Consider the following 26,605-nt stretch of genomic DNA (forward strand, 5'->3'; position numbering starts at 1 on the left):
ACGTAGTAAGCAACAAAAATCTCTTGCATTTGAAAGATCAATATTCTTGTTGTGCCCTGTTCGAAATTGATCGTGCCACTGTAGTTCAATATCGGTGGTCGTATCTGGCATGCAGTTACTAGAGATTGTCACCCCCACTTGCAGTTCAAGTAGATAAGCAAACAACATCTGTAAAAAAAAACTATTGCTGCAAGAACACGTTGCCAATATGGTACGCAGTAATCAGTATCATTTGCTGGAACAACTGTATGGAACTTGATCCGAAGACAACAACATTTATACATTTTTTCACTACATGTTCTGAGGCTTAATTTACTGGAATGTTATTTACCACTCTTTGGAGTTCTAGGTCAAGATGAAACAAAACAAACCGATAATGTACATAAATTTGACAGAAAATAACTTAAACAATCATGAAAAGCCTTCAGTTCTCATTGCCCGGCTGCCGTGCTTGGCTGTGAGCTTGCAGGGAGAATAATCTTGCCTATGAAGAACTTGGGACGTTTCTTGTGCAGACTAACCTGCCATTGACTGATCTGCCATTGCAATGTCTCTATAAGTTTTTCCTTCTCACCGCACTGCATGACAAGAAGCTCATTCAAGTTCACCAGATGTGGCACTCCAGACAAGGCATCAACACTGTCACTCAGTGCTCTGCAGTTTTGCACCCAAAGTTGCTCAAGCTCAGGCATCGCGTGTACCTTGATTTCGATCTTATCTTGCCCGTCAATGTTAAGGAATTTGACCTCGGGTTCCTGGACCGTCACCATTTTAATCTTTTGTAGCCCGTCAATGTCAAGGAATTTGAGCTTTGGGAATTTACTTGTATAGAAACACAATGACTCCCCTATGTAGGATTTCTCCCACAAACCAAGGAAAGCAAGACTGCGCAAGTTCCCTAGGATATCAACTTGTCCTTGCTCCAGCTTTGTCCCTAGCAGCCTCACCTTGGTCAGATCATTGAGCGAAGCGATCCATTTGGGCAACAAGCATAGATTTCCTAGTAGCTTCAATGAAGCTAGATGCTTTGGTGTTGTTGATTCATCCATTTTTGCAAGAAACCGAAGGGAATGAGATCGCACTTCAAGCCTTTGCAATCGACCGAGCTTCCCTATTGAGTGGCATAGCTCCTGACTTCCTTTCTCAGATAGACCCGTGACTGTTACTCCTAGCCTTTGCAGGTCCGTAAGGTGCTCGAGCCTCCTTGCCACACCATGGAGCCGACCAATATTCAATGCACCCAACATATGCAAGTTTCTTAGCTTCTCGATACCTTTGGGGGCCTTTACACTCAGTTGGTACTTGTTGGAAATCTCACTACGGTTGCAGCACACAAAGGCTGCCATGTTTCCCATCTGAGTGGTCTTCTGGTTATCCATCTCTGCTTGTTCCACCTTCTGCAGTAGATCTTTCGAGAACTTGACACCAGCTAGAATATAGCGTAGCTTCTCAAGTTCTACAATTCCAGGAGGGAGTTGTGTCACTTTTGTGCCTTGGATGTCTAGTGTTTCTAGGTACCGGAGGTTTTGCAACGAAGATGGAAGCTTCGAAATATTTTTTCCTCTCAAAGAAAGATACCTTAGGTGATGAAGATTTCCTATGTGCCTAAGGTCTTCATTCTTCACATCGGTCGTGTCTTCTAGGTCCAGCACACGCAACAACCGCATTTTAGGAGAGATGAGAGAAACAGGGCAGTCACCAAAAACCGTCAGTGATCGAATGTAGGACAGGTTTATATTTTCTAGCTTCTTCTCCTTGTTCCATCTGGACACTACCAAGTGGCGTATCTTGCTTTGTGGAACCCCATTGCATTGCTTCTCGATGAGAAATAGTTGGTTTTCCTCAATGGCCTTGGGCAGGATGATCTGCAGCAGCATGCTATGAATCGTACTATGACCAACTCCGAAGCTAGGTATAATCTTCTTCTTCTTAGAAGGTTGGATCATGCTTCTATTCATAAGCTCATTGTAGAAACGCTCTGCTACTTCCTCCACTGGCATATCGCGGTTCTTTGCTATGTAGCCCTCTGCCATCCAGCGCCTCAACAAGCGATTGCATCTGATATCACAATTTTGAGGGAAGATACAGAGATACAAGAAGATTGATTTCAAGTGATACGGCAAGCCATCATAACTTGAGACAATCACATTTGTGATGTTTCGGAGATCAGACTCCAGCTCTGCTCCGAAGTGTTCGTGCAGCTTCATCCATTCCATGCTTGTCTTGGGCCTGTTGGCTAGAAGACCTCCTATTGTCGATATGGCAAGAGGAAGGCCCCGACATCTCTCTAAAATACATTTTGTTTCCTCCTCCAGTTCGACAGGCAAACTACACTTAGTTGTTTTGTAGACCTACAAATGGTAGAAATGAAAATTAATTATCGAGTCTTCTAGAAAATAACATAAATGAAAAACTCAAGTCAGCATGCATGGTATTTAGTGAAACATCATTTTTGTTCTGCTATAAAACGAAGTGGAATTTCTGGGAGCAAGATATCAAAACATTTTCAATTGCCGTGCACGTGCCACCATTAAGAACAAGTGTGTGGTACTACCGAGCCATCTGGTTCTATCCATGATCACGATCTGGCATGCAGGGGCTGGGCCAGCCGCTTTGCGGGTGATAAAAAGCCACGACGGCGCATGGAGGCAGGGAGATAGAAAAAAGGCATGCGGAGATAGAAAGGAAAGAGGAGAGGTACGCTTACTTACACAATATGAGAGTTCCTTGTTATTTTATTTAGCAGAACTCTTTTTTTTTCGAACTTACATCTAAATGCGTGCCATATTGCATCATTAGAAGAACTCCAAAATAGCAGAATAGTAGGGTCTCTACATTTACAAAGCAAGAACACCAAATAAAAAAGGAATGCAAATCCTACAAAACTAAAAGAGACCCAAACTAACTAGGAAAACAAAAGAGCTCGACAACTGCAACTTAGGAGGGTCGAGCATGGCTAACTTAATCTTGTAGTTAATGGGGGCTATAGATGTGTGTGCAGGCCATCTCACATGTTATTCACCGAGACCTAAAGTCTGTGAAAATATTCTCGAACCAATCAAAGAGGGCCAAGGTTAGACAATTTACGGATTATTTATACTGATTACTGTGCTTTATGTGCACTTTTAGTTTTTTTAGGTCACCTTAGTTAAACAATACTATCTCATGATGAGTCTACCGTTCAGTTCAAAATAGTCCATCTCTTCTACGAGCACCTCCAGAGCAAGGGATGCAACTGTCAATGAAGGAAATTGCAGTGTTTGAACCAACATCACCACCTAATGATGGTGCCGTTGTGGTGGCGCGACTCCAGCATGTTGCTCATCGTCTACCATGGAGATTCCTTTGGGTATGCTTCATAACCCTTCTTGTGGTTCCTTCAGTTTGTTGGTCACTGGTGGAATTTTCATTGTTGTTAATCTTTTGATTTGGTTGTGTGTTGGAATGTGGTACTGCTGCATCAGCTGGTAGTTGCACATAGTAGGTTCAACATAGGTTTTCATTTTACATTTTAATTTTGTAGTGAGTGCTCAACAAAGGAGCACAAGAAGAGGCCAGAACACAGATGGATCAGCTGGCTTGGTCATGCTTGTTCCCCTTTCCGCAAGGAGCAGAATCCAATTAACTAATTTGGGTGTATGATGACTGTGATAGTTAAGCAGTTGGGTATGTATACCTTGGTGTTGAGGCATGATAAAATTATTGCCAAAATCTCTGAAATAATTCACCCATTTGTTTGTCTCCTTCATCATTCACAAAGTAACTCTTGTTTCATTTTTATGTGATGCAGGGATTGTCGAGTTGTAGAATCTTAGTACTAAGAATTTCTTTTGTATCGCCCTCATCAACTACATATGCTTCTTCCGTGGCTCCTCCCGGCAATGTTTGGCATTGCTTCTTCCTTCCTGTGTGAGTTGACTCTTAATTTTTTATCTCCTCATTTTACCACGCATTTGTTTAGCCAACTGGATTTGGATTCGGCCCCGTTGAGGGATTGATTCTTTTCTGCTGATTGAAATGGTCCAGGCTCTAGCTATTGGTTCTTTCATACCGAAACAAAGCATATAATATAGTTCATTGTTTTTTCCTATTCCACATTTTGCAATATTGCTAGAGATTATATAGCTATTCAACTATGACCCTACAGGTACCGACGCTATTGTTGTGCACAAAGGTATGCTCCCGTGAAGCAAAGTTTTGATTTTCAAATGCTATAGTGATATTCTAAATAGATCGACTCGGGTGTTCACACTAATGGTTAGTAGTTATGCAAACTGGGGATAAGTCAAATTATATTAATAGCATTTAAAATTGATGATTGTTGTCTATGCAGTAGATAATACTTTCCAAAAAAATTGCTCTCTTGATTTTCTTTTGTGATGTGTGACGTTATGCTTTTTTATTCACCTACTAATTCTCAGAGCATGTACTAGCCAAAATTTTCTTTCGTTTTAAGTAACCAATTAGTGTTGCCACTGATTTATATAGTGCCCTTTGTTGTACTGCTGCTGATGCGCCTAACAGATTGTGTTCATACACGCTAAATTGATGATTGTAAATTCATCTTTGACTTCTCGGGATTTGCTTATCTGAGAGTAAGAGATGCATGTGTGCTTTTGTGTTTCATTTTCTGCGTTGGATTTTTTTAATTGAATGTTCATGTACCGTATGTAAACATTAGATCATGTCGTGGAGATCTTAATGAAGGCTCTGCTTTAGAAGATCATGGTTTTCAAGCTCAGCAAAGGGTGTTGCATCCAAGGTATGCTATGTAACCTGGCAATAACTACTCCTCAAATATCAGATCATATGTGGTGTCTACACTTAAAATTGTGTGCTCCCTCCATCCTAAAAAGTATGTCTTAACTTTTCCAAAATTTGGATGTATCTACGCACTAAAACACGTCTAAATACATGTGTATCTAGAAAAATTGAGACATCCTTTTTAGGATGGAGGGAGTATATCTGATGTAATCAGTGAAAACATTAGGTATGCTCTTACACTCCTACACTTTTTAGAGGATTATCCATTCTTTAAAATGGATAAAATCCTAATCTTGGTGAATTTGAAGTATACTTGTAGTAGCATGGTTTCCTTATAATTGTACTTGTAGTAGCATCAGGATAAAATGATCGATTTAGGACCAATTAATGCTCATATTTTGTAAATAAAAAGAATAATATGCAGAGTACTTAATTTCCTTTGCTTCTCGCTGGAATTTAATTTAGACTTGCTCCGGTAATATGCACAGTATGGGCTGCAAGATTTCTCTTGATACAAGCTCAGACATGTAATAAAACATATAGATATGTTTTTAGTTTTACCATGTACCAAGGAGAATTATGGCGAACCGATTCTATTTATTTTGGATAGATGTGTTAAACTTTCGAAGAGAGTCTATTTTTTCAGATGGTTCAAATGAACTCTCACAACACTTGGAAGCATCTTCAATGAAATGTACCCGCCAATTAATTTTCCCTGATAAGAGCCTAGTAATATTTTTATGAAATATATTTATTCACATTCACAACATTGCACCAAGAATATAGTTTCAAATCATCGCCACAGTGTTTTGATGCTGCCACGGGCAGAATGATTTCAAGATGCTAAATTTAGGGTTATTATAATATCTGATGAATCCCCCCTGGCTAGCATCGCTCTTTCATTATTAGGTATGTTCCCTCAGTTACCTTTGCTTATTTTGCCCGGTGTTTTCTTTCCAGTTTCTGTGTGCACTTTTGGTAGTAATTCTGCACAACGTTTGGGAGCATATCACCAAAAATCATGTCCTCCTTAGGATTATGAATAATAACATTTTCTGCCAATTTTCTTTCTTTGCAATTTGAGTTGGTCTATGCTCATTTAAATGTAAGTGTTGTCTCTGGAGTTGTGGTAACAAAGCTACTAAGAAATACTTATGTTTAGCTTTCTTAAGATGTTGGTTGGTGCAGAGATGTAATTCCAGAAAGGAGAAGAAAAATCTTGATGGTTAGGAAAAGAATTCTTGCATGTTATGGTGTTGTACCGAGTTAAACTTGTCAGTATGGGAAAAAACCTCATTTGTTTTGCTGGCCTGTATGGGTCCTCAGGAGAAACAATAACAAAATCATCCTTCCAAGGCAAGTAAGAGTTCAACTGTGCACATTGGACTGCCGAAGGCTTTTAAATTAAGGAGCTAAAATTGACGGCCTAAGCTGAGAAGAAACTTCCTTTATGTTTGTTGGCTTGTGAAGTGTTGTTTTAGCTAGATTAATGTTCCACTCAGCATGCTGCCAACTTTGTGGGCACATAAATGCATACACATTTCCTCATTTGTGATTAATTCTTCTTGAACAAAGTATGCATTATTGTTTGTTCATGTTATTTGTGGTTAATTTGTATCATGTTTAAATGGAATGTTAAGATCTGTACCAGTAAGGTTGGGGGAGAAGATGTTGTATGGTTCATGTCCATCCATATGTACCATGTGCGTACTAATATAACTTTCCCTGCAAATGGGCGCACAGGAACATCTGACATAATACATATCTCTTGGGTTGTAATTGAGGCGCAGATGATCGGCAAGGAAGCGCCCCATGGGGCGCTCTAGCCTCTAGTATATTTCAATTGCATGTTCCAACGATTATTTTCTTATGTTGCAAGCTGCAACCACTTTGCATAATTTAGAATCCAGTAGGTCAGAGGCAATTGTAATTCATCGTTTACACTAATCAACTCCAAGGCCCATAATTTCTTCCAAACTATCTTGCAAGTTACAACTCCATTTCAGTTTTTTAACTTAGTTAATCATACTAGGCATATGTTTTGTTCAGCAACAGGGAGCGAGGGCGCCATCCACATGCACTCAAATGCTACCGTGATTCAACAAAACCAAAGCTTCAAAGATCAGACCGCGTAGGTGCTTTATGGAGGTGGATACTGATGGGGACATTTCAACATAAACGTTGGTGCTCTATGTAAGTGACTTGTTGTTTAATGGACGAGCTTGGCAACATAAACGTTGGTGCTCTAAATATGCTTTATCACCTTTGATATTTCGGATGAAAATTGGATTATCCGGATAAAAACCATGGGACACTCCTAAATAATTTCTGGATACATATATCTGGGTGCTATTTAGCATATCATCATATACCATATTCTTGTGTTGAATCTGATATCCTTATACGCCGGATTCCTCAAAACCGGATATGAATTTTCTAAAACGGATTTGGAAACATATACGTTGCAAAAATAATCATATCCGGCGGAATCAACCACAATACAAAACAAACTATAATTTGAAAATAATACTTAAAATTGCAGTAGAGTTTGTAGAAGTGCACACTGCTACTGACGAAGTCAAGATGCAATACTATGCAATTTGAGATGACTGCAGGATACTGTAGTATATTGAAAGAAATGAGCCGATATAAAATTGGCAAAATCAAGTAGGTTAGGTGTTCACCTTCTTGCATAGGAGATTCCTGGACTCCTTATCCCCAAGTGGCTTGAGCTCGTAGACATGGTCGTGCACCTCCCCGGCGCAGTACAGGGCGACGTCCTTCCGCCGCGTGGTGACGATGACACGGCTTCCCTTGGCGTTCTGGAAATTAAACAGTTTGGGCCGTACCTGATCCCACTCATCCCTCTTTAGCAGGTCATCGACTACGATCAAGTAGCGCTTTTCTTTGAGGTGCTCCTTGATGTCGTCGTCGTCGTCTTCGTCGTGCGCCGCCGCTCCGAGCCCGAGCTGCTTCCTCAGCCGCCGCATGAACTCGTCGGTGTTGTCGAGCGGGTGCGGCACAGTCACCCACGCGCTGCAGTCGTAGGCGTCGAGGAGCTCCGGGTCGGTGCGCGCCATGCTCACCAGCGACGACTTGCCCATGCCGCCCATCCCCCACACCGACACCACGGCCAGCGCACTGCCGTCTCCGCCGGACATGAGTGCCTTGACCAGCTTTTCTTTCTCACTACTCCGCCCGATGATCTCCCACTCCTGGAACGCCAGCTCGGTGGCCGACAGCACGTCGTGGTAAGGGGGGAGCTGGAGCTGGACCACGTCCGCGTCGGCGGCGCCCGCCCGCGGGTCAGCGATGACGTGGTAGCGCAGGTTGCGCTTGTTGAGCTCCTCTACGCTGTGCTTGAGGTCACGGATCCGCTCGGCGATGCTGTGGCGCGCGGCGAGGGAATCCGGGAGCCACCTCGACCAGGAAGAAGCGGCTGTGGTGGAGTAGAGAGCGAAGTCGAAGAGGCAGTCCTCGACGTCGTAAGCCAGGTCGCGTACCTGCTTCACCCACGTTCGCACCGTGTCGTTGCGCGCCGCTGCGTCGGGGCGCGCCGAGGCCACCCTCAGGAAGGATTGCATCATCTCCAGCTCGTTGCGGATGAACTCCACCTCCCTCGGCACGCCAAGGAGACGCGCGACCTCGTCGGCAACGGCGGAGCCAGCGCTGCTCAGCACGCCGTCCAGGACGGACCTGGCCAGGCTCACCGCCGTGGCTTCCATCTCTCTACACCTGTCCCTCCCTCTCTCTCTCTCTCTCCCTCCTTGCCCCGATCAGCGCTAGCTAATGCTCAAATAGAGTTGGGACGATCAGCGGTAGCTAATGGTTTGCTTATATATATAACCTGGATGTGGGCACATCAATGGTCGTTCGCATAGCCAATTCGCAAAAGTGAGTTTCCCATCACTTGAGAGCTGGACTTTGGGGTATACCGGCCATCGAACGTAGTAGTTGACATGATACGTACTGCCTCCGTCCTGATTTACACACGTGCATAATTACCAAAGGTCTATGTGAATTATGTTATCTCCCCAATCCCATATTACTTGTCACATGGTTAGAAACTTTATTCGAATACGAATCAAACAGTATTTTTTTTTTCTTGAAACATGCAACATAATAAGTACACCCTCTTATAAAGCAGGTCAAAGATACTCCTTCCATGCACGAATAAGTGTACTTCTAGAGTTTATCTTAAGTCATACTTTTTAGAATTCGATCAACTTAATATGGAAAAGTACCTTGCACACACCGTCTGAGACAAGAAACACCCCTGCTCCCGCAGATTGGTGTTAGGAATCATGAAGAGTCGTCAAGGGTGCATGTGATTTCCTCCAACTATATCTGGAGAATCATAAGCAAAGCATACAACTGTTGACAAACATTTTTCTTGTATGATTGCAAATAATCTTCACAATGATTCAGATCCAAAAACCATGGTCATGCCAGAGTAGTATAAACCACTCGCTTGAACACAAACAATTGAAGGATGCAATCCAAGAAAATAGCCTTGTTCTTCCAAATAAATTTCCTCTATTAGATTCAGTATGTTTCCTTCTAGATAGGGAATAAAAACAACAAAGTGGTGGGAAAACAATGCTTGTAGCATAAGGTCGGCTTTCCACATAGAGGGTATAAATCCAGACATGAGTGAAATCCACTATTTTCGGTACATATATCACTGGCAGTAGAAAATCATCTATCTTTACAGTTATTTTTTTTGCGAATTATCTATCTTCGCAGGTGATAGATGTAGTGACTACATATCAATGTGAATTACTAGATTTGGACATGTATGATTCCTGATGGAATCAAGTCATAACATGCCTTATTTTTCTCTTGGTACAATCAACGTAGTGAGTTCCTTATACATAAAAGATTACTCGCTCCTACAATGAAAACAATACTGACAATACTAGTTGAATTGTTTGTCAATCTCTCGCTATCGCTTAATCTTACTTTCAATAGTTAGGAGGGATTTGAGAGGCCTATTCGGTTTCTTAATGTAGTTCGCTCCATGAAGGAAAGAAAACGTCCAAGCAGCCGGCCGGCCGGCCGTGGTTTATGTATTGTTAAATGTTAATTACATGGGACTTTCCTTGGAAACTCTCCATCTCGAAATAAACATGTATACGAATGGCCATGGCGTTGTTCCTTGAAATTTCATGACGTTGTTCCTGGAAATTTCCTGACGTTCTGGGTAGCGTACGCTTGACTTTATAACCACTTATCATAACTCATGACGAAGCTTCTCCAAGAAGGAAAATCATACCTGGGATGAGTCAGCTTCGTTTGTTTTTCTTTTTGTATATGTTGGACGACTAACAGTTGGTACGGAGTCCGTGGAGAGATGCAACGCCGAATGTGCATGTTAGAGCAAACAGTTGATAAGATATACTCAATTCATCTTTCGCTCCAAAAAAAAAATACTCAATTGAAAGCAACACGTTAACTATCTTGTGTCTTTCCCAAAGACGGAATATCTTTTCACATACACGAGACGCCAATGATAACTTACCTAATCTTGATGTTCCATACGTCTACTCTCCAATAGATACATACTTATCTCCATCTCCATCTCCACTACTTATAAAGGCACGAAGTGCCGTAGGAAAATTGGATCTGAGCCGTTAATACGTTTCCATCAAACGGTCTACATCCACCCGTTCTCCCCACCCAAAATTTACGGAACCACTCTAGAGGAAATAAACTTCATAGAAGGATCCAGATCAGATCACGATCATCTCCACTACTTATAAAGGCACGAAGTGCCGTAGGAAAATTGGATCTGAGCCGTTAATACGTTTCCATCAAACGGTCTACATCCACCCGTTCTCCCCACCCAAAATTTACGGAACCACTCTAGAGGAAATAAACTTCATAGAAGGATCCAGATCAGATCACGATCATGTCAAAAAAAGGGATCCAGATCAGGATCGCCCCATCATTTTCAGGCAACTCCCTTTGCCCCGCTGCCTCCTCTGCACTCGACACCGTTGTTCCATGCGTCGCCGCCTGCCCTTCGACGCCTGAATCTCTTCCGCGCGATGCAGCCATCCATGCCACGACGCCCTCCACAAAAGAACTCCCGTGGCTTACCCAAAGGCGGCCACACTCCGTGATCCTGCCTTCCCACCGTGTTCCTTGCCGGCGCCTTCCATCTGAGAGGCTATCCCACATGGCGATGACCCTCGCCTGCCGATGCCGCCTCTCCACCTGGTCCATTCACACTCCGCCCACGGCATCGAAAGGGCGAGGCCTAGGCCTAATTTCAGGTTCTCCTCATCTTCACGATCCAATTTTGAGTGATGCAAATTTTGGTCCGATCCGACAGGAATTGATGTGGGCATCACAGTTGGTCTGCTAGATACTGTTGGTGGGCTACTTTGAAAAGCATGAAATTGTTGCAAATTTGCTTGCTGTGTCTATTGATTTCATTATTTAGGATACTTAAATAGTGATGTTTCCTTTTATTCTAGGGCCAAAATTTTGAGAACAGGTGATTGTGTCATCCTTGCAATCGAAGTTCTACATTTTGTTCCCTGCAAAAAAAAAAGTTCTGATATATGTTCGTAGGTCCCTGACAAGGATTCTGTTCATATACCTCTATTTTGTATATCAGAGCCATTCATTTAGTATTTAGGTTGTTCGTAGGTAACCAATCATGCTGCTGAATGAACTTGATCCTACACCATATGCGAAGGAATGAGCCTTTTAAAAGATTTCTAACCTAATGTGAAACTCAAATGAATGTATGGAAGTATCGGTTCTTATTATTCTTTAGGTACAATATCTGCATTAAGTAGTTCAATTAATCTTAGTGCAGATAGCTCAACAGATTAGCAGCAGGTGAAGTGATAGACCATGCAAAATTGTCATAGAGGTATTTGTCACGTAATATTTTTTTTTATTTGAAAGTAAAAGATTTGGTCCATCTACTTTTTTAGAGGAAAGGAAATATAACAAGTGACCAAATATATGTCGGTTCAGAAATCACTTCAGACGTGAGGTGCAACATCATCCCCAGCCCATCCATTCATGCATTTTCCTATATTTTTTGGTTATATTTTAATTATTTTTGTAAAGTGCTGTAGCTGAAGTTGCATAATCCTCACACTATGTTAAATTGCAGGTATGTGGATGGTAACCTTTTGCTTATTTGGTAAAGGCGACACGACTTCTTTCTTGGGTACTTATTATGTATCACTAGATTTAGATGTACGCCTTGGCACGACCCCGGGGCTGTCGTACATTTTTATATTTCATATTACGCTACTACAATCATGTGGAAAAGCGATAAAGGGTTTACACTATGTGTGTGGATTTAAATCTCTTAATATGATCACGCTCTAATCACCAATGTTCATGAAGTCTTTTATTTCTAGTCATAGTTGTTATGGCAATGTTTTGACAATTGAATTTTTCAAAAACTAAAGTATTCCAAAACCACAATGTTTCAATGCCAAACAACATGCCTAATAGTTGAAATTAGAATAGAGTACACAAAATGGTAAGCGAAGTACAAACACTTATATACAAGCAGCAAAGTACGGAAATATATTATACAATAACTAACATTGTATGGTTCTGATAGGGTTTTCAATTCAGAAGGGTGACATCAGTGTTAGAAGCAACCAAAAAAACTTAACTGAAGCCATTACACATAAATAAATCTAACATACTAAGCAGCCAGGGTGAAAGCACATGGCGTGTAAAAACGGGATTTTTTGCTGCACACACATGTCAAAGCTCTGGTATCAGCTTTCGGCTTCTCGCTAAGTTTCTAATCTGGTTATCACTGTCATCAATCATCCAGTTTCTGATAGAAGAGGAACAAACACAAAACAGGTAACAAAATCCCAAACGGCATCAGCTTATTAGAAACGGATCACGTAAATGTATGAAAGAACAATATGTCTATAGGCTAAGGATAAACACATTGTAGAAGGCAAATACTACCTCTGTTCAGGATTATAAGGCCATTGTAGCATATTCCCGCTTCCTGGTCCCGTATGACTTGACCAGAGGTGACGACTCCAATTCACCTCGCCTGTGGTTGCCCCCGCCACGCTCACCGAGAAGGCGAATCCAAGGCCAGGGTAAAAATCTTTTCAACTACCACTAAGCGAAATTGGATATGAGTAAGTCCAGTTGAACCACAAAATACCAGCCAAATAATAAATAAACCTTTAAATCATTCAATAACTTTTAGTGGTAGTTGAAAAGATGAGCACATGAAACAAGAGATGAGCACACCAACTTCCTAAAATATTACAATTTATAGGAACTATTTGTGGCAGATGCAAGATTTAAAATTAGTACTGCCTCAAAATATTTATGTGGTATGGGAAAATGCATAAGGCTAGCATCAAAGTTAATCCACATAGAAAGACAATTGATAATAGTTGTAACACACAATGCTAAAAGGCTAACATGTACCAATACTGTCTCTGATCGTTCAAGCATCACTTTAAAATGCATCTACGAATGAAAATATTTTGCCAACATACTGGAAGATAAAAAATAGATGTAACTGCCAGTGCTAAAAGGAAGATAATACCTGTAACACACAATGCTAAAAGGCTATCCCATGAGACCGTGTACATATGCGGGACCGGTAATATTTTTTTAGATTTTACGAATCATAGCGAACACCAGGAAATTACGAACAGATAACAATTGTTAATTAGAACATTGAAAAAGGGCAATCTCAGAAGTTTAAAATTTTAGGGAAAACTGAGCAAAGTTTAATAATTATGTATACAAGAGGATGTGAAAAATCACCTTTAATGTAAATTCTGCATGCAACAAACTGTATTGGGTGGCCTTTTGTTACAATTGAGATCTAAAGTCATCTTAACTGCTGATACGTCTCCAACGTATCGATAATTTCTTGTGTTCCATGCCACATTATTGATGTTATCTACATGTTTTATGCACACTTTATGTCATATTCGTGCATTTTCTGGAACTAACCTATTAACAAGATGCCGAAGTGCCGATTGCTGTTTTCTGCTGTTTTTGGTTTCGAAATCCTAGTAAAGAAATATTCTCGGAATTGGACGAAATAAAAGCCCGAGGGCCTATTTTCTCACGAAGCTTCCGAAGTCCGAAGACGAAACGAAGTGGGGCCACGGGGAGCCAAACCCTAGGGCGGCGCGGGCCCCCCTTGGCCGCGCCGCCCTGTCATCCGGGGCCCCCGTGCCCCCTCTCGACTTGCCCTTCCGCCTACTTAAAGCCTCCGTGACGAAACTTCCAGCACCGAGAGCCACGATACGGAAAACCTTACCGAGACGCCGTCGCCGCCGATCCCATCTCGGGGGATCCCGGAGATCGCCTCCGGCACCCCGCCGGAGAGGGGAATCATCTCCCGGAGGACTCTACACCGCCATGGTCGCCTCCGGAGTGATGAGTGAGTAGTCTACCCCTGGACTATGGGTCCATAGCAGTAGCTAGATGGTTGTCTTCTCCCCATTGTGCTATCATTGTCGGATCTTGTGAGCTGCCTATCATGATCAAGATCATCTATATGTAATTCTATATGTTGCGTTTGTTGGGATCCGATGAATAGAGAATACTTGTTATGTTGATTATCAAAGTTATGCTTATGTGTTGTTTATGATCTTGCATGCTCTCCGTTACTAGTAGATGCTCTGGCCAAGTAGATGCTTTTAACTCCAAGAGGGAGTACTTATGCTCGATAGTGGGTTCATGCCTGCATTGACACCTGGGACAGTGACAGAAAGTTCTAAGGTTGTGTTGTGCTGTTGCCACTAGGGATAAAACATTAGTGCTATGTTCAAGGATGTAGTCACTAGTTACATTACGCACCATACTTAATGCAATTGTCTGTTGTTAGCAACTTAATACTGGAGGGGGTTCGGATGATAACCTGAAGGTGGACTTTTTAGGCATAGATGCAGCTTGGATGGCGGTCTATGTACTTTGTCGTAATGCCCAATTAAATCTCACTATACTCATCATGATATGTATGTGCATTGTCATGCTCTCTTTATTTGTCAATTGCCCAACCGTAATTTGTTCACCCAACATGCTGTTTGTCTTATGGGAGAGACACCTCTAGTGAACTGTGGACCCCGGTCCAATTCTCTTTACTCGAAATACAATCTACTCGCAATACTTGTTTTTACTGTTTTCTCTGCAAACAATCATCTTCCACACAATACGGTTAATCCTTTGTTACAGCAAGCCGGTGAGATTGACAACCTCACTGTTTCGTTGGAGCAAAGTACTTTGGTTGTGTTGTGCAGGTTCCACGTTGGCGCCGGAATCTCTGGTGTTGCGCCGCACTACATCCCGCCGCCATCAACCTTCAACGTGCTTCTTGGCTCCTCCTGGTTCGATAAACCTTGGTTTCTTTCTGAGGGAAAACTTGCTCCTGTGCTCATCATACCTTCCTCTTGGGGTTGCCCAACGAACGTGTGAAATACACGCCATCAAGCATATTTTCCGGCGCCGTTGCCGGGGAGATCAAGACACGCCGCAAGGGGAGTCTCCACTTCTCAATCTCTTTACTTTGTTTTTGTCTTGCTTTATTTTATTTACTACTTTGTTTGCTGCATTATATCAAAACACAAAAAAATTAGTTGCTAGCTTTACTTTATTTACTGTCTTGTTTGCTATATCGAAAACACAAAAAAATTAGTTTACTTGCATTTACTTTATCTAGTTTGCTTTATTTACTATTGCTAAAATGGCCAACCCTGAAAATACTAAGTTGTGTGACTTCACTAGCACAAATAATAATGATTTCTTATGCACACCTATTGCTCCACCTGCTACTACAGCAGAATTCTTTGAAATTAAACCTCGCTTTACTCGAATCTTGTTATGAAAGATCAATTTTCCGGAATTAGTTCTGATGATGCTGCTGCCCATCTTAATAATTTTGTTGAACTATGCGAAATACAAAAATATAAAGATGTAGATGGTGATATTATTAAACTAAAATTGTTCCCTTTCTCATTAAGAGGAAGAGCTAAAGATTGGTTGCTATCTCTGCCTAGGAATAGTATTGATTCATGGACTAAATGCAAGGATGCTTTTATTGGTAGATATTATCCCCCTGCTAAAATTATATCTTTGAGGAGTAGCATAATGAATTTTAAACAATTAGATACTAAACATGTTGCTCAAGCTTGGGAAAGAATGAAATCTCTGGTTAAAAATTGCCCAACCCATGGACCGACTACTTGGATGATCATCCAAACCTTCTATGCAGGACTAAATTTTTCTTCGCGGAATTTATTGGATTCAGCTGCTGGAGGTACCTTTATGTCCATCACTCTTGGTGAAGCAACAAAGCTCCTTGATAATATGATGGTTAATTACTCTGAATGGCACACGGAAAGAGCTCCACAAGGTAAGAAGGTAAATTCTGTTGAAGAATCCTTTTCCTTGAATGATAAGATTGATGCTATTATGTCTATGCTTGTGAACGGTAGGCCTAATGTTAATTCTAATAATGTTCCTTTAGCGTCATTAGTTGCTCAAAAAGAATATGTTGATGTGAATTTCATTAAAAATAACAATCACAATGATTCTAGGCCATACTCTGCTAATGGTAATTCTTATGGTAGATATGCTTCACCTAATGAAGAAAAGATGTTAGAAATTGAAAGATCCACCAAGAGTTTTATGCAATCACAATATGAGCAAAATAAATTGTTTACTAAAATTATGAATGAGCAATCTACCTTGTTGAAGAATATAGGAAATCAACTTGAAAATCTGAATAGGGAAATCTCGGGATTGCAAACTAAACTTGCTAGTGCTGAAACCCGAATCTCATACATGTCTGCATCACAATCTTCTTTAATTAATAAAATGGCTGCTAAACCTGAGGATTTAGATGATAAAATTACTACTACAGCAAATGCCATTCAAGTTAGAATTAATGAGAATATAAGATTAATGGCTGAACTGCGTGCTAGGTGGGATAGAGAAGAAAATGAAAAACTAGCTAAAGAGAAAAATGTAGCTAAAGTTTGGACTATTACCACCACTAGTAATGCTAATGCTACACATGTTGCTGCACCTCCTACTCATACTAATAAAAGAATTGGTGTTAGCAATGTTTCCACTTCTAATGCAAAGCACGAAAAACTGCTCGAAACTGCTAAAACTCGCTGAAACCGCTCGTGATAAAGCCGCTGAAATTTTTTCCAACATTGGGGATGATGATCCCATTGCTTTAGATTATAATGGTTTGAATTTTGATGATTGCCACATCTCTGAAGTTATAAAGTTCTTGCAAAAACTTGCTAAAAGTCCTAATGCTAGTGCTATAAATTTGGCTTTCACGCATCATATTACAAATGCTCTCATAAAAGCTAGAGAAGAGAAACTAGAGCGCGAAGCCTCTATTCCTAAAAAGCTAGAAGATGGTTGGGAGCCCATCATTAAGATGAAGGTTAAAGACTTTGATTGTAATGCTTTATGTGATCTTGGTGCAAGTATTTCTGTTATGCCTAAGAAAATTTATAATATGCTTGACTTGCCACCGCTGAAAAATTGTTATTTGGATGTTAATCTTGCTGATCATTCTACAAAGAAACCTTTGGGTAAAGTTGATAATGTTCGCATTACCGTTAACAATAATCTTGTTCCCGTTGATTTTGTTGTCTTGGATATTGAATGCAATGCATCTTGTCCAATTATATTGGGAAGACCTTTTCTTCGAACCGTTGGTGCTATTATTGATATGAGGGAAGGTAATATAAAATATCAATTTCCTCTCAAGAAAGGTATGGAACACTTCCCTAGAAAGAGAATAAAGGTACCTTATGATTCTATTATTAGAACAAATTATGATGTTGATGCTTCATCTCTCGATGTTACTTGATACACACTTTCTGCGCCTAGCTGAAAGGCGTTAAAGAAAAGCGCTTATGGGAGACAACCCATGTTTTTACCTACAGTACTTTGTTTTTATTTTGTGTCTTGGAAGTTGTTTACGACTGTAGCAACCTCTCCTTATCTTAGTTTTGTGTTTTGTTGTGCCAAGTTAAGCCGTTGATAGAAAAGTAAGTACTAGATTTGGATTACTGCGCAGTTCCAGATTTCTTTGCTATCACGAATCTGGGTCTAATTCTCTGTAGGTAACTCAGAAAATTATGCCAATTTACGTGAGTGATCCTCAGATATGTACGCAACTTTCATTCAATTTGAGCATTTTCGTTTGAGCAAGTCTGGTGCCATTTTAAAATTCGTCAATACGAACTGTTCTGTTTTGACAGATTCTGCCTTTTATTTCGCATTGCCTCTTTCGCTATGTTGGATGAATTTCTTTGATCCACTAATGTCCAGTAGCATTATGCAATGTCCAGAAGTGTTAAGAATGATTGTGTCACCTCTGAATATGTCAATTTATATTGTGCACTAACCCTCTAATGAGTTGTTTCGAGTTTGGTGTGGAGGAAGTTTTCAAGGATCAAGAGAGGAGTATGATGCAACATGATCAAGGAGAGTGAAAGCTCTAAGCTTGGGGATGCACCCGGTGGTTCACCCCTGCATATATCAAGAAGACTCAAGCGTCTAAGCTTGGGGATGCCCAAGGCATCCCCTTCTTCATCGACAAATTATCAGGTTCCTCCCCCGAAACTATATTTTTATTCGGCCACATCTTATGTGCTTTTTCTTGGAGCGTCGGTTTGTTTTTGTTTTTGTTTTGTTTGAATAAAATGGATCCTAGCATTCACTTTATGGGAGAGATACACACTCCGCTGTAGCATATGGACAAATATGTCCTTGGTTTCTACTCATAGTATTCATGGCGAAGTTTCTCCTTCGTTAAATTGTTATATGGTTGGAATTGGAAAATGATACATGTAGTAATTGCTATAAATGTCTTGGGTAATGTGATACTTGGCAATTGTTGTGCTCATGTTTAAGCTCTTGCATCATATGCTTTGCACCCATTAATGAAGAAATACATAGAGCATGCTAAAATTTGGTTTGCATATTTGGTTTCTCTAAGGTCTAGATAATTTCTAGTATTGAGTTTGAACAACAAGGAAGACGGTGTAGAGTCTTATAATGTTTTCAATATGTCTTTTATGTGAGTTTTGCTGCACCGGTTCATCCTTGTGTTTGTTTCAAATAAGCCTTGCTAGCCTAAACCTTGTATCGAGAGGGAATACTTCTCATGCATCCAAAATACTTGAGCCAACCACTATGCCATTTGTGTCCACCATACCTACCTATACTACATGGTATTTTCCCGCCATTCCAAAGTAAATTGCTTGAGTGCTACCTTTAAAATTCCATCATTCACCTTTGCAATATATAGCTCATGGGACAAATAGCTTAAAAACTATTGTGGTATTGAATATGTAATTATGCACTTTATCTCTTATTAAGTTGCTTGTTGTGCGATAACCATGTTTACTGGGGAACGCCATCAACTCATTGTTGAATTTCATGTGAGGTGCTATGCATGTTCGTCTTGTCTGAAGTAAGGGTGATCTACACCGAGTTGAATGGTTTGAGCATGCATATTGTGAGAGAAGAACATTGGGCCGCTAACTAAAGCCATGATTCATGGTGGAAGTTTCAGTTTTGGACAAATATCCTCAAATCTCTAATGAGAAAAGAATTAATTGTTATCAAATGCTTAAAGCATTAAAAGAGGAGTCCATTATCTCGTTGTCTATGTTGTCCCGGTATGGATGTCTAAGTTGAGAATAATCAAAAGCGAGAAATCCAAATGCGAGCTTTCTCCTTAGACCTTTGTACAAAGCGGCATAGAGGTACCCCTTTGTGAAACTTGGTTAAAGCATATGTATTGCGGTGATAATCCAGGTAGTCCAAGCTAATTAGGACAAGGTGCGGGCACTATTAGTACACTATGCATGAGGCTTGCAACTTATAAGATATAATTTACATGATGCATATGCTTTATTACTACCGTTGACAAAATTGTTTCATGTTTTCAAAATCAAAGCTCTAGCACAAATATAGCAATCGATGCTTTTCCTCTATGAGGACCATTCTTTTACTTTCAATGTTGAGTCAGTTCACCTATTTCTCTCCACCTCAAGAAGCAAACACTTGTGTGAACTGTGCATTAATTCCTACATACTTGCTTATTGCACTTATTATATTACTCTATGTTGACAATATCCATGAGATATATATGTTACAAGTTGAAAGCAACCGCTGAAACTTAATCTTCTTTTGTGTTGCTTCAATACCTTTACTTTGAATTATTGCTTTATGAGTTAACTCTTATGCAAGACTTATTGATGCTTGTCTTGAAGTGCTATTCATGAAAAGTCTTTGCTTTATGATTCACTTGTTTACTCATGTCATACACATTGTTTTGATCGCCGCATTCACTACATATGCTTTACAAATAGTATGATCAAGTTTATGATGGCATGTCACTCCGTAAATTATCTTTGTTATCGTTTTACCTCGCTCGGGACGAGCGTAACTAAGCTTGGGGATGCCGATACGTCTCCAACGTATCGATAATTTCTTGTGTTCCATGCCACATTATTGATGTTATCTACATGTTTTATGCACACTTTATGTCATATTCGTGCATTTTCCGGAACTAACCTATTAACAAGATGCCGAAGTGCCGCTGTCGTTTTCTCGCTGTTTTTGGTTTCGGAAATCCTAGTAAAGAAATATTCTCGGAATTGGACGAAATAAAAGCCCAGGGGCCTATTTTCTCACGAAGCTTCCGAAGTCCGAAGACGAAACGAAGTGGGGCCACAGGGGAGCCAAACCCTAGGGCGGCGCGGCCCCCCCTTGGCCGCGCCGCCCTGTCATCCGGGGCCCCCGTGCCCCCTCTCGACTTGCCCTTCCGCCTACTTAAAGCCTCCGTGACGAAACTTCCAGCACCGAGAGCCACGATACGGAAAACCTCACCGAGACGCCGTCGCCGCCGATCCCATCTCGGGGATCCTCGGAGATCGCCTCCGCACCCTCGCCGGAGAGGGGAATCATCTCCCGGAGGACTCTACACCGCCATGGTCGCCTCCGGAGTGATGAGTGAGTAGTCTACCCCCGGACTATGGGTCCATAGCAGTAGCTAGATGGTTGTCTTCTCCCCATTGTGCTATCATTGTCGGATCTTGTGAGCTGCCTATCATGATCAAGATCATCTATATGTAATTCTATATGTTGCGTTTGTTGGGATCCGATGAATAGAGAATACTTGTTATGTTGATTATCAAAGTTATGCTTATGTGTTGTTTATGATCTTGCATGCTCTCCGTTACTAGTAGATGCTCTGGCCAAGTAGATGCTTTTAACTCCAAGAGGGAGTACTTATGCTCGATAGTGGGTTCATGCCCGCATTGACACCGGGACAAGTGATGTAAAGTTCTAAGGTTGTGTTGTGCTGTTGCCACTAGGGATAAAACATTAGTGCTATGTTCAAGGATGTAGTCACTAGATTACATTACGCACCATACTTAATGCAATTGTCTCGTTGCTTAGCAACTTAATACCGGAGGGGTTCGGATGATAACCTCGAAGGTGGACTTTTTAGGCATAGATGCAGCTTGGATGGCGGTCTATCTACTTTGTCGTAATCCCCAATTAAATCTCACTATACTCATCATGATATGTATGTGCATTGTCATGCTCTCTTTATTTGTCAATTGCCCAACCGTAATTTGTTCACCCAACATGCTGTTCGTCTTATGGGAGAGACACCTCTAGTGAACTCGTGGACCCCGGTCCAATTCTCTTTACCGAAATACAATCTACCGCAATACTTGTTTTTACCGTTTTCTCTCGCAAACAATCATCTTCCACACAATACGGTTAATCCTTTGTTACAAAGCAAGCCGGTGAGATTGACAACCTCACTCGTTTCGTTGGGGCAAAGTACTTTGGTTGTGTTGTGCAGGTTCCACGTTGGCGCCGGAATCTCCGGTGTTGCGCCGCACTACATCCCGCCGCCATCAACCTTCAACGTGCTTCTTGGCTCCTCCTGGTTCGATAAACCTTGGTTTCTTTCTGAGGGAAAACTTGCTGCTGTGCTCATCATACCTTCCTCTTGGGGTTGCCCAACAAACGTGTGAAATACACGCCATCAACTGCTACCTGTAAACACTCCAACATGCAAGTAAAAATGGGTAAAAGAAACCCAGTGGTGAATTGGTTCCATTTGTTCTTCCATAATTCACTGGCATCAATGCAAAAATCTATATCAGTATTCAGATAGTTTAGTACAAAAGATTCCTCTTCCTTTGTTTTCTCTCCCCACCTACGTTCCATTTCCTCTCATTTCTCTCTCTCAAGCAAAAGGACAAGATCCATGTTCCAGGATTCCCCTGTGCTATTTCGGCAGTGCTCCATCTCCACCCCAGCTTGGAATAGAGACATGGCCACCGCCAGCCTCCGTGCATGGTGCGGTTAGCCATCAGAACCCCTTGCTCTGCCTCACTGAGCACATGCGCACGGTTTGGCACCAGATCTCGTTGCTACTCTGAGCATACTTGCCTAGACGGAGTACTTCAAGTGGAGCAACAACACAGAGAAAAAAGATCCATCAAGGAGAGAGGTGCTTCTTGTTCCCCTGCAGCATATGTGCGTGGTGGACACCGACGACGGTGTGGCCAGGGTGTACTCATGCAACACACCCATTCTTCTCCGGTGTGAACTTGCAGGCGCTGGAGGAGTTCTTAACCGTCAAGCAGACGGGGCAGGTTCAGCAGGGCTTCTGTGCTCTATCGGCGGTGGCCATCGAGGTGACAGTCACGGTCATCTTGACCGGTAGCATGGAGGCCACGGCATCATTCGGATTGGTACATTTTCCTCTACTGATTTGTTATAAACATTCCTGTTTCTGGGTTGATTGTGTCAGTTAATTTGTAAGATATCAAAATGGTGTCACCCTGAAATTAACTGTCCATTAGTTCAGCGCTTGATTTACACAATAAAAACTGCATGCATGAAAGAATTCATAGACTGGACACTATTATTATACAACTTAGCTGTAATTAAGAAAAACCAGGTAGGTGAAACGGTAATCATGTGGAGGAGAAAACTGATCAACTTACAGACACTGGTACGGGCAGGCAGGGTACATAACTACTCTAAACTAAAGGTACACAGGTCAAAAGCAAAACAGTGAGACATGTGTGTAGTTTTCATTTCATCGATGGAGGGTTACAGTGTTCATTTCATGGACTGGTGTACTTTGCTGGAAAATTAGTTTATAAGTGATAAAGACAGCATGCTCTCCTTAGATAAATTACTTACATGAAAAGAATTAGAGGAAAAAGACCACGCCAACAATATGTCTATATGCAATATACGACCTACACCATGAATCTCTAGTCTATGCCTAAGCCCTTGGAAATGCATTAATATAATTCTTGGATCAGATCAGTTACTGAAAGAAAAAACCAACATGGGAAGTATACAAAATAGCAAACAGAGGAAACAATAGTATAGAAGTATGGGAATGAAAGCAGTGAATTGATAATCACATATGAATGAAATAGTACTACGATGCAACAGGCGAAATAAAAAAACTCAAAAGGTGAAAGCCAAATGCATTATCATGAAGTCACACCAATCAAAACTACGTGTTCCTACCACCTAGGGCAGGACAATATAGTACAAAAATCACAATGAGACATGCACAAGAAATAACAGGTTGGCCTTAATTCATTAGAAGGTTAATCTGGTCTTCTCATCACATTCAAAACAAATAGATGGAAACTGAAACGACAACCTTAATTATTTATGGTAAACTACATTGAACATGCATATAATTGCCTTATCTAGCAGCAGGGTGTAGTCAAATTAGGTTATTGCGACCCACCAACACTATGTTGATCCTGTTCTTGTCTTTTACTAACCCGAAGAGGTAAACAGAACAAAAGTGGTATGTTGGTATCATAAGACAAAATACTTTTGGCTCACCTTGTTGTTCACCGTTTTCCTATCCCTGGTCAAACCAACTTCAAGAACATCTCCATGAGTCTCAGATAAAGGTCGAACCTAAAGACACGAGGCTGGTCTTTCACAAACAAAATAATACAAAACAAATTGGCAACAAAATAAAAATACATAGCAAAAGAATGTCAATGAGAAAATCAATATACAGGAGGTCAAGTGGTGAGGCAGACAATAGAACCATCATGGTATGTGTATGTTTTCATTTTGTTTGCTGAACTAATATAATCTATCATAGAGGAATTCTCAAAAAAGCAGTTTAACCAAAAACACGGTAATATTAACATGAAGTTACTATCTTAATTTGCAGCTGAATTTACTGGCCTATATACTCTTCTGAATATAGCAGTAAGAAATCAACAACGTCCTCTCACGAAAAAACGGGTAACAAATTGAACCACCTTAGTTGATGAAAAGACTATATATGAGTCGCTAACCATACAAAAGCATGATAAATACCTCAATATACAAAATAACATGTGTCTAGTACTTATTCGAGACAAAAATAAACTGCAAAACTAATTTAGAACTTGAAGATCTTTATACAATAGTCTTTTATGTTGCGAGACACCGCCGAAAATCGCGAGTGAGAGAGAAATGAACCATGTGAGGTGACCACATCAAGAATGGCGATGCAACAGCTGGGTCTAAATCGGCGATAAGGCTACACTGTGAGGCGTAGCATGCCAGTGGATGGACACCATAAAAAATATTCACTAAAAAAGAGAGCTCAGTTTTAGATAGTAGGCAGAAATGCTACATAGCAAATAATATTATTTACTCATAATAAATAAAACACCGCTTATAGAAGCTAAATACTGTCATACCACTGGGACCTAGTCCTCATCTCCATCTCACGACCAACGTCCCTGCCCGCCTCTGTTTGCTCGCATCTTTTCCTTGCTGGTCGCTGCTTTGCTTTGTTCCCGGCTGGCTAATGCCTTGAATCGATGTAAACAAATCCTAGTTCATTCAATGTGATTTTACAATGAAAATGGCAAGGAACTATTTTTTTTCAGAGGAGGATGTCCCAGTTCATCCACTTAACTACATTAGCCTGCAGTACCAAACCATTTCCTATGGAAGTTGTCCTAGTTCGTTCACCTAACATTTGATTTTTTAGTTGCAAGAGCTTGTTAATTGTTACTTAGAGAACACACACCCTATTGTAGTCTCTCTAATGCGCAACTATGGTTGGTTTTAAAAATAAACCGCTTGAACATCTTTCTGGTCCTAAATTGATAATACTTCAGGCTATATCAGTGACAAAGCAACGGAGAAACCTTCAAGCAGAAAAAGGGATGAATTACAGTTTAAGGTTGACGTATATCCACATATAAGCATATAGAGATGGAAATTAGAATAAGCGAGTATTAGAATTACCAATACTAAACCATAGCATTAAAAAGAATAGCAGTATCCTAGTATTCTAATAATAGCAGCAGTACCCATGGTGAACAAATGGATTTAGCACAACCAGGGATAACGCTCCATGTAAGGTGACTGTATTATTGATTTTACCAAAAACATGACTAAAATTAGCAAGAGAGGTAAATAGCGTCATTTATCAGCTTACCCCTGGCACGAAGAGGTTAACATGTCGGTCAGCACGCAACTTCACCTCGCTGCTTCGCCAATTAATGGTTGTTTTCATGTACTGCAATCTGAAATATAAATAATTACGTGTGTTCGGACCCAAAATATAGGTGGCAAAATATCTGTACCAACTGTGAATAAAAAGCTGGGTAGTAAAAATAGGTAACCAACCAAACAGACCAGGTGACCAGCAAGCAAAAGCATGAAGCAACTCTAGACTGAAAGAATCGTCTCCTGCGATGAAACATGGTCAAGACTGCAGCCAGAATATGATCTATAAGTTGATTTCAGAAACGATATAATAGAGCATGTCTAAAACTATACAAAACTGGCACCAACATGTGAATTAAATTTGAAAGTGGAAGTCATATAACCAATAGTGACCTTATTTACAGCAAGCATTGGTATAAAAATATCCGGCGGAGAGCAAATATGTTTTTTTACTAATACCGTTACAGAACATGAGATGTTTTGCACCTCTTTCAAAATGGCAAAAACAAAAATAGGTTCACGGCAGGGCATAATTTATACCTATATAGAGGCTGTATAATGTATAGGCAAGCTATCTTTGGATGCATGCTAAATTTCATAAAAAAAGAAGCTATTGAGTACATTGAACAATACTACATAGATTGATCTTTTCTCCTGCAGCTAGCTTGCTGTTTCTTGGAACACCATTATGTAGAAGTAAATGCACATCGGGGCAAAACAAACCATGATCTAGAAGGAAAATTGTGAAAACACACACACGTTGGAACGAACCAAACAAAGTACGATGCATAATTATTTGGAAGTAACATAATTGTTTAAACATCTCTGCTGGATAGAAAATACCAAAAAAACTACACTTTCAAACTCTTTTTGGATATGAAACTCAGCACTATGCCTGAAAGCAAATACTAAAAAACTGACAAAGCTTGAGTTATTTGAATTTTAAACCATTACCTTACAGATGAGATCAATGATCCATTTCAGAGCTATTGGCATGTCCATCAGATGTTCTCCATGAACCCGAATCTAAATGACACCAACACTGCAACAATTAGCCATTGCCGCGGTGGAGCTCCTCCACGCCACTCAGTTAGTGGACGTGACACCGACCCCTCCCATTGCGTCGACAGACAGTCAGCGAGAACGCACATAACATCGAGCACTTCCATGTTTTACTTTGCTTCAGAAAATGATCAAAGGTGAACTGAGATTGAAACCTGAAATCCGGTAACCGACCGTACACACATGTAAATTTTATTGTTATCACAACCACACTAATCAAAAGCAATGAGATAATAATTTG

At 40.7% G+C, this 26,605-nt stretch overlaps 1 protein-coding gene across 1 annotated transcript; it reads right to left on the reverse strand.

Moving 5' to 3' along the window:
- Nucleotides 1–306: 306 nt before the first annotated feature.
- Nucleotides 307–8,489, reverse strand: LOC124696349 (disease resistance protein Pik-2-like). The gene is made up of 3 exons (XM_047229088.1): nucleotides 7,449–8,489; nucleotides 768–2,351; nucleotides 307–713 (listed from the first exon to the last, which is right to left on the reverse strand). Exons 1-3 carry the CDS (start codon nucleotides 8,487–8,489, stop codon nucleotides 432–434), a joined length of 2,907 nt encoding a protein of 968 aa, XP_047085044.1. The 3' UTR covers nucleotides 307–431.
- Nucleotides 8,490–26,605: the final 18,116 nt, after the last annotated feature.

The sequence above is a fragment of the Lolium rigidum genome, chromosome 3 (genome assembly GCF_022539505.1).
Source record: "Lolium rigidum isolate FL_2022 chromosome 3, APGP_CSIRO_Lrig_0.1, whole genome shotgun sequence".
NCBI classification, from domain to species: Eukaryota; Viridiplantae; Streptophyta; class Magnoliopsida; order Poales; family Poaceae; genus Lolium; species Lolium rigidum.

What these genes read in the sequence shown, in the direction of transcription:
- LOC124696349 (XM_047229088.1), bottom strand. Translation starts at nt 8,489, where the DNA reads ATGGAAGCCACGGCGGTGAGCCTGGCCAGGTCCGTCCTGGACGGCGTG. An exon ending in GGAATCTCCTATGCAAGAAG is followed by an intron (nt 2,352 to 7,448) that starts GTGAACACCTAA and finishes TACCATTTGTAG; the next exon opens with GTCTACAAAACAACTAAGTG. An exon ending in GGCTACAAAAGATTAAAATG is followed by an intron (nt 714 to 767) that starts GTGACGGTCCAG and finishes GGGCAAGATAAG; the next exon opens with ATCGAAATCAAGGTACACGC.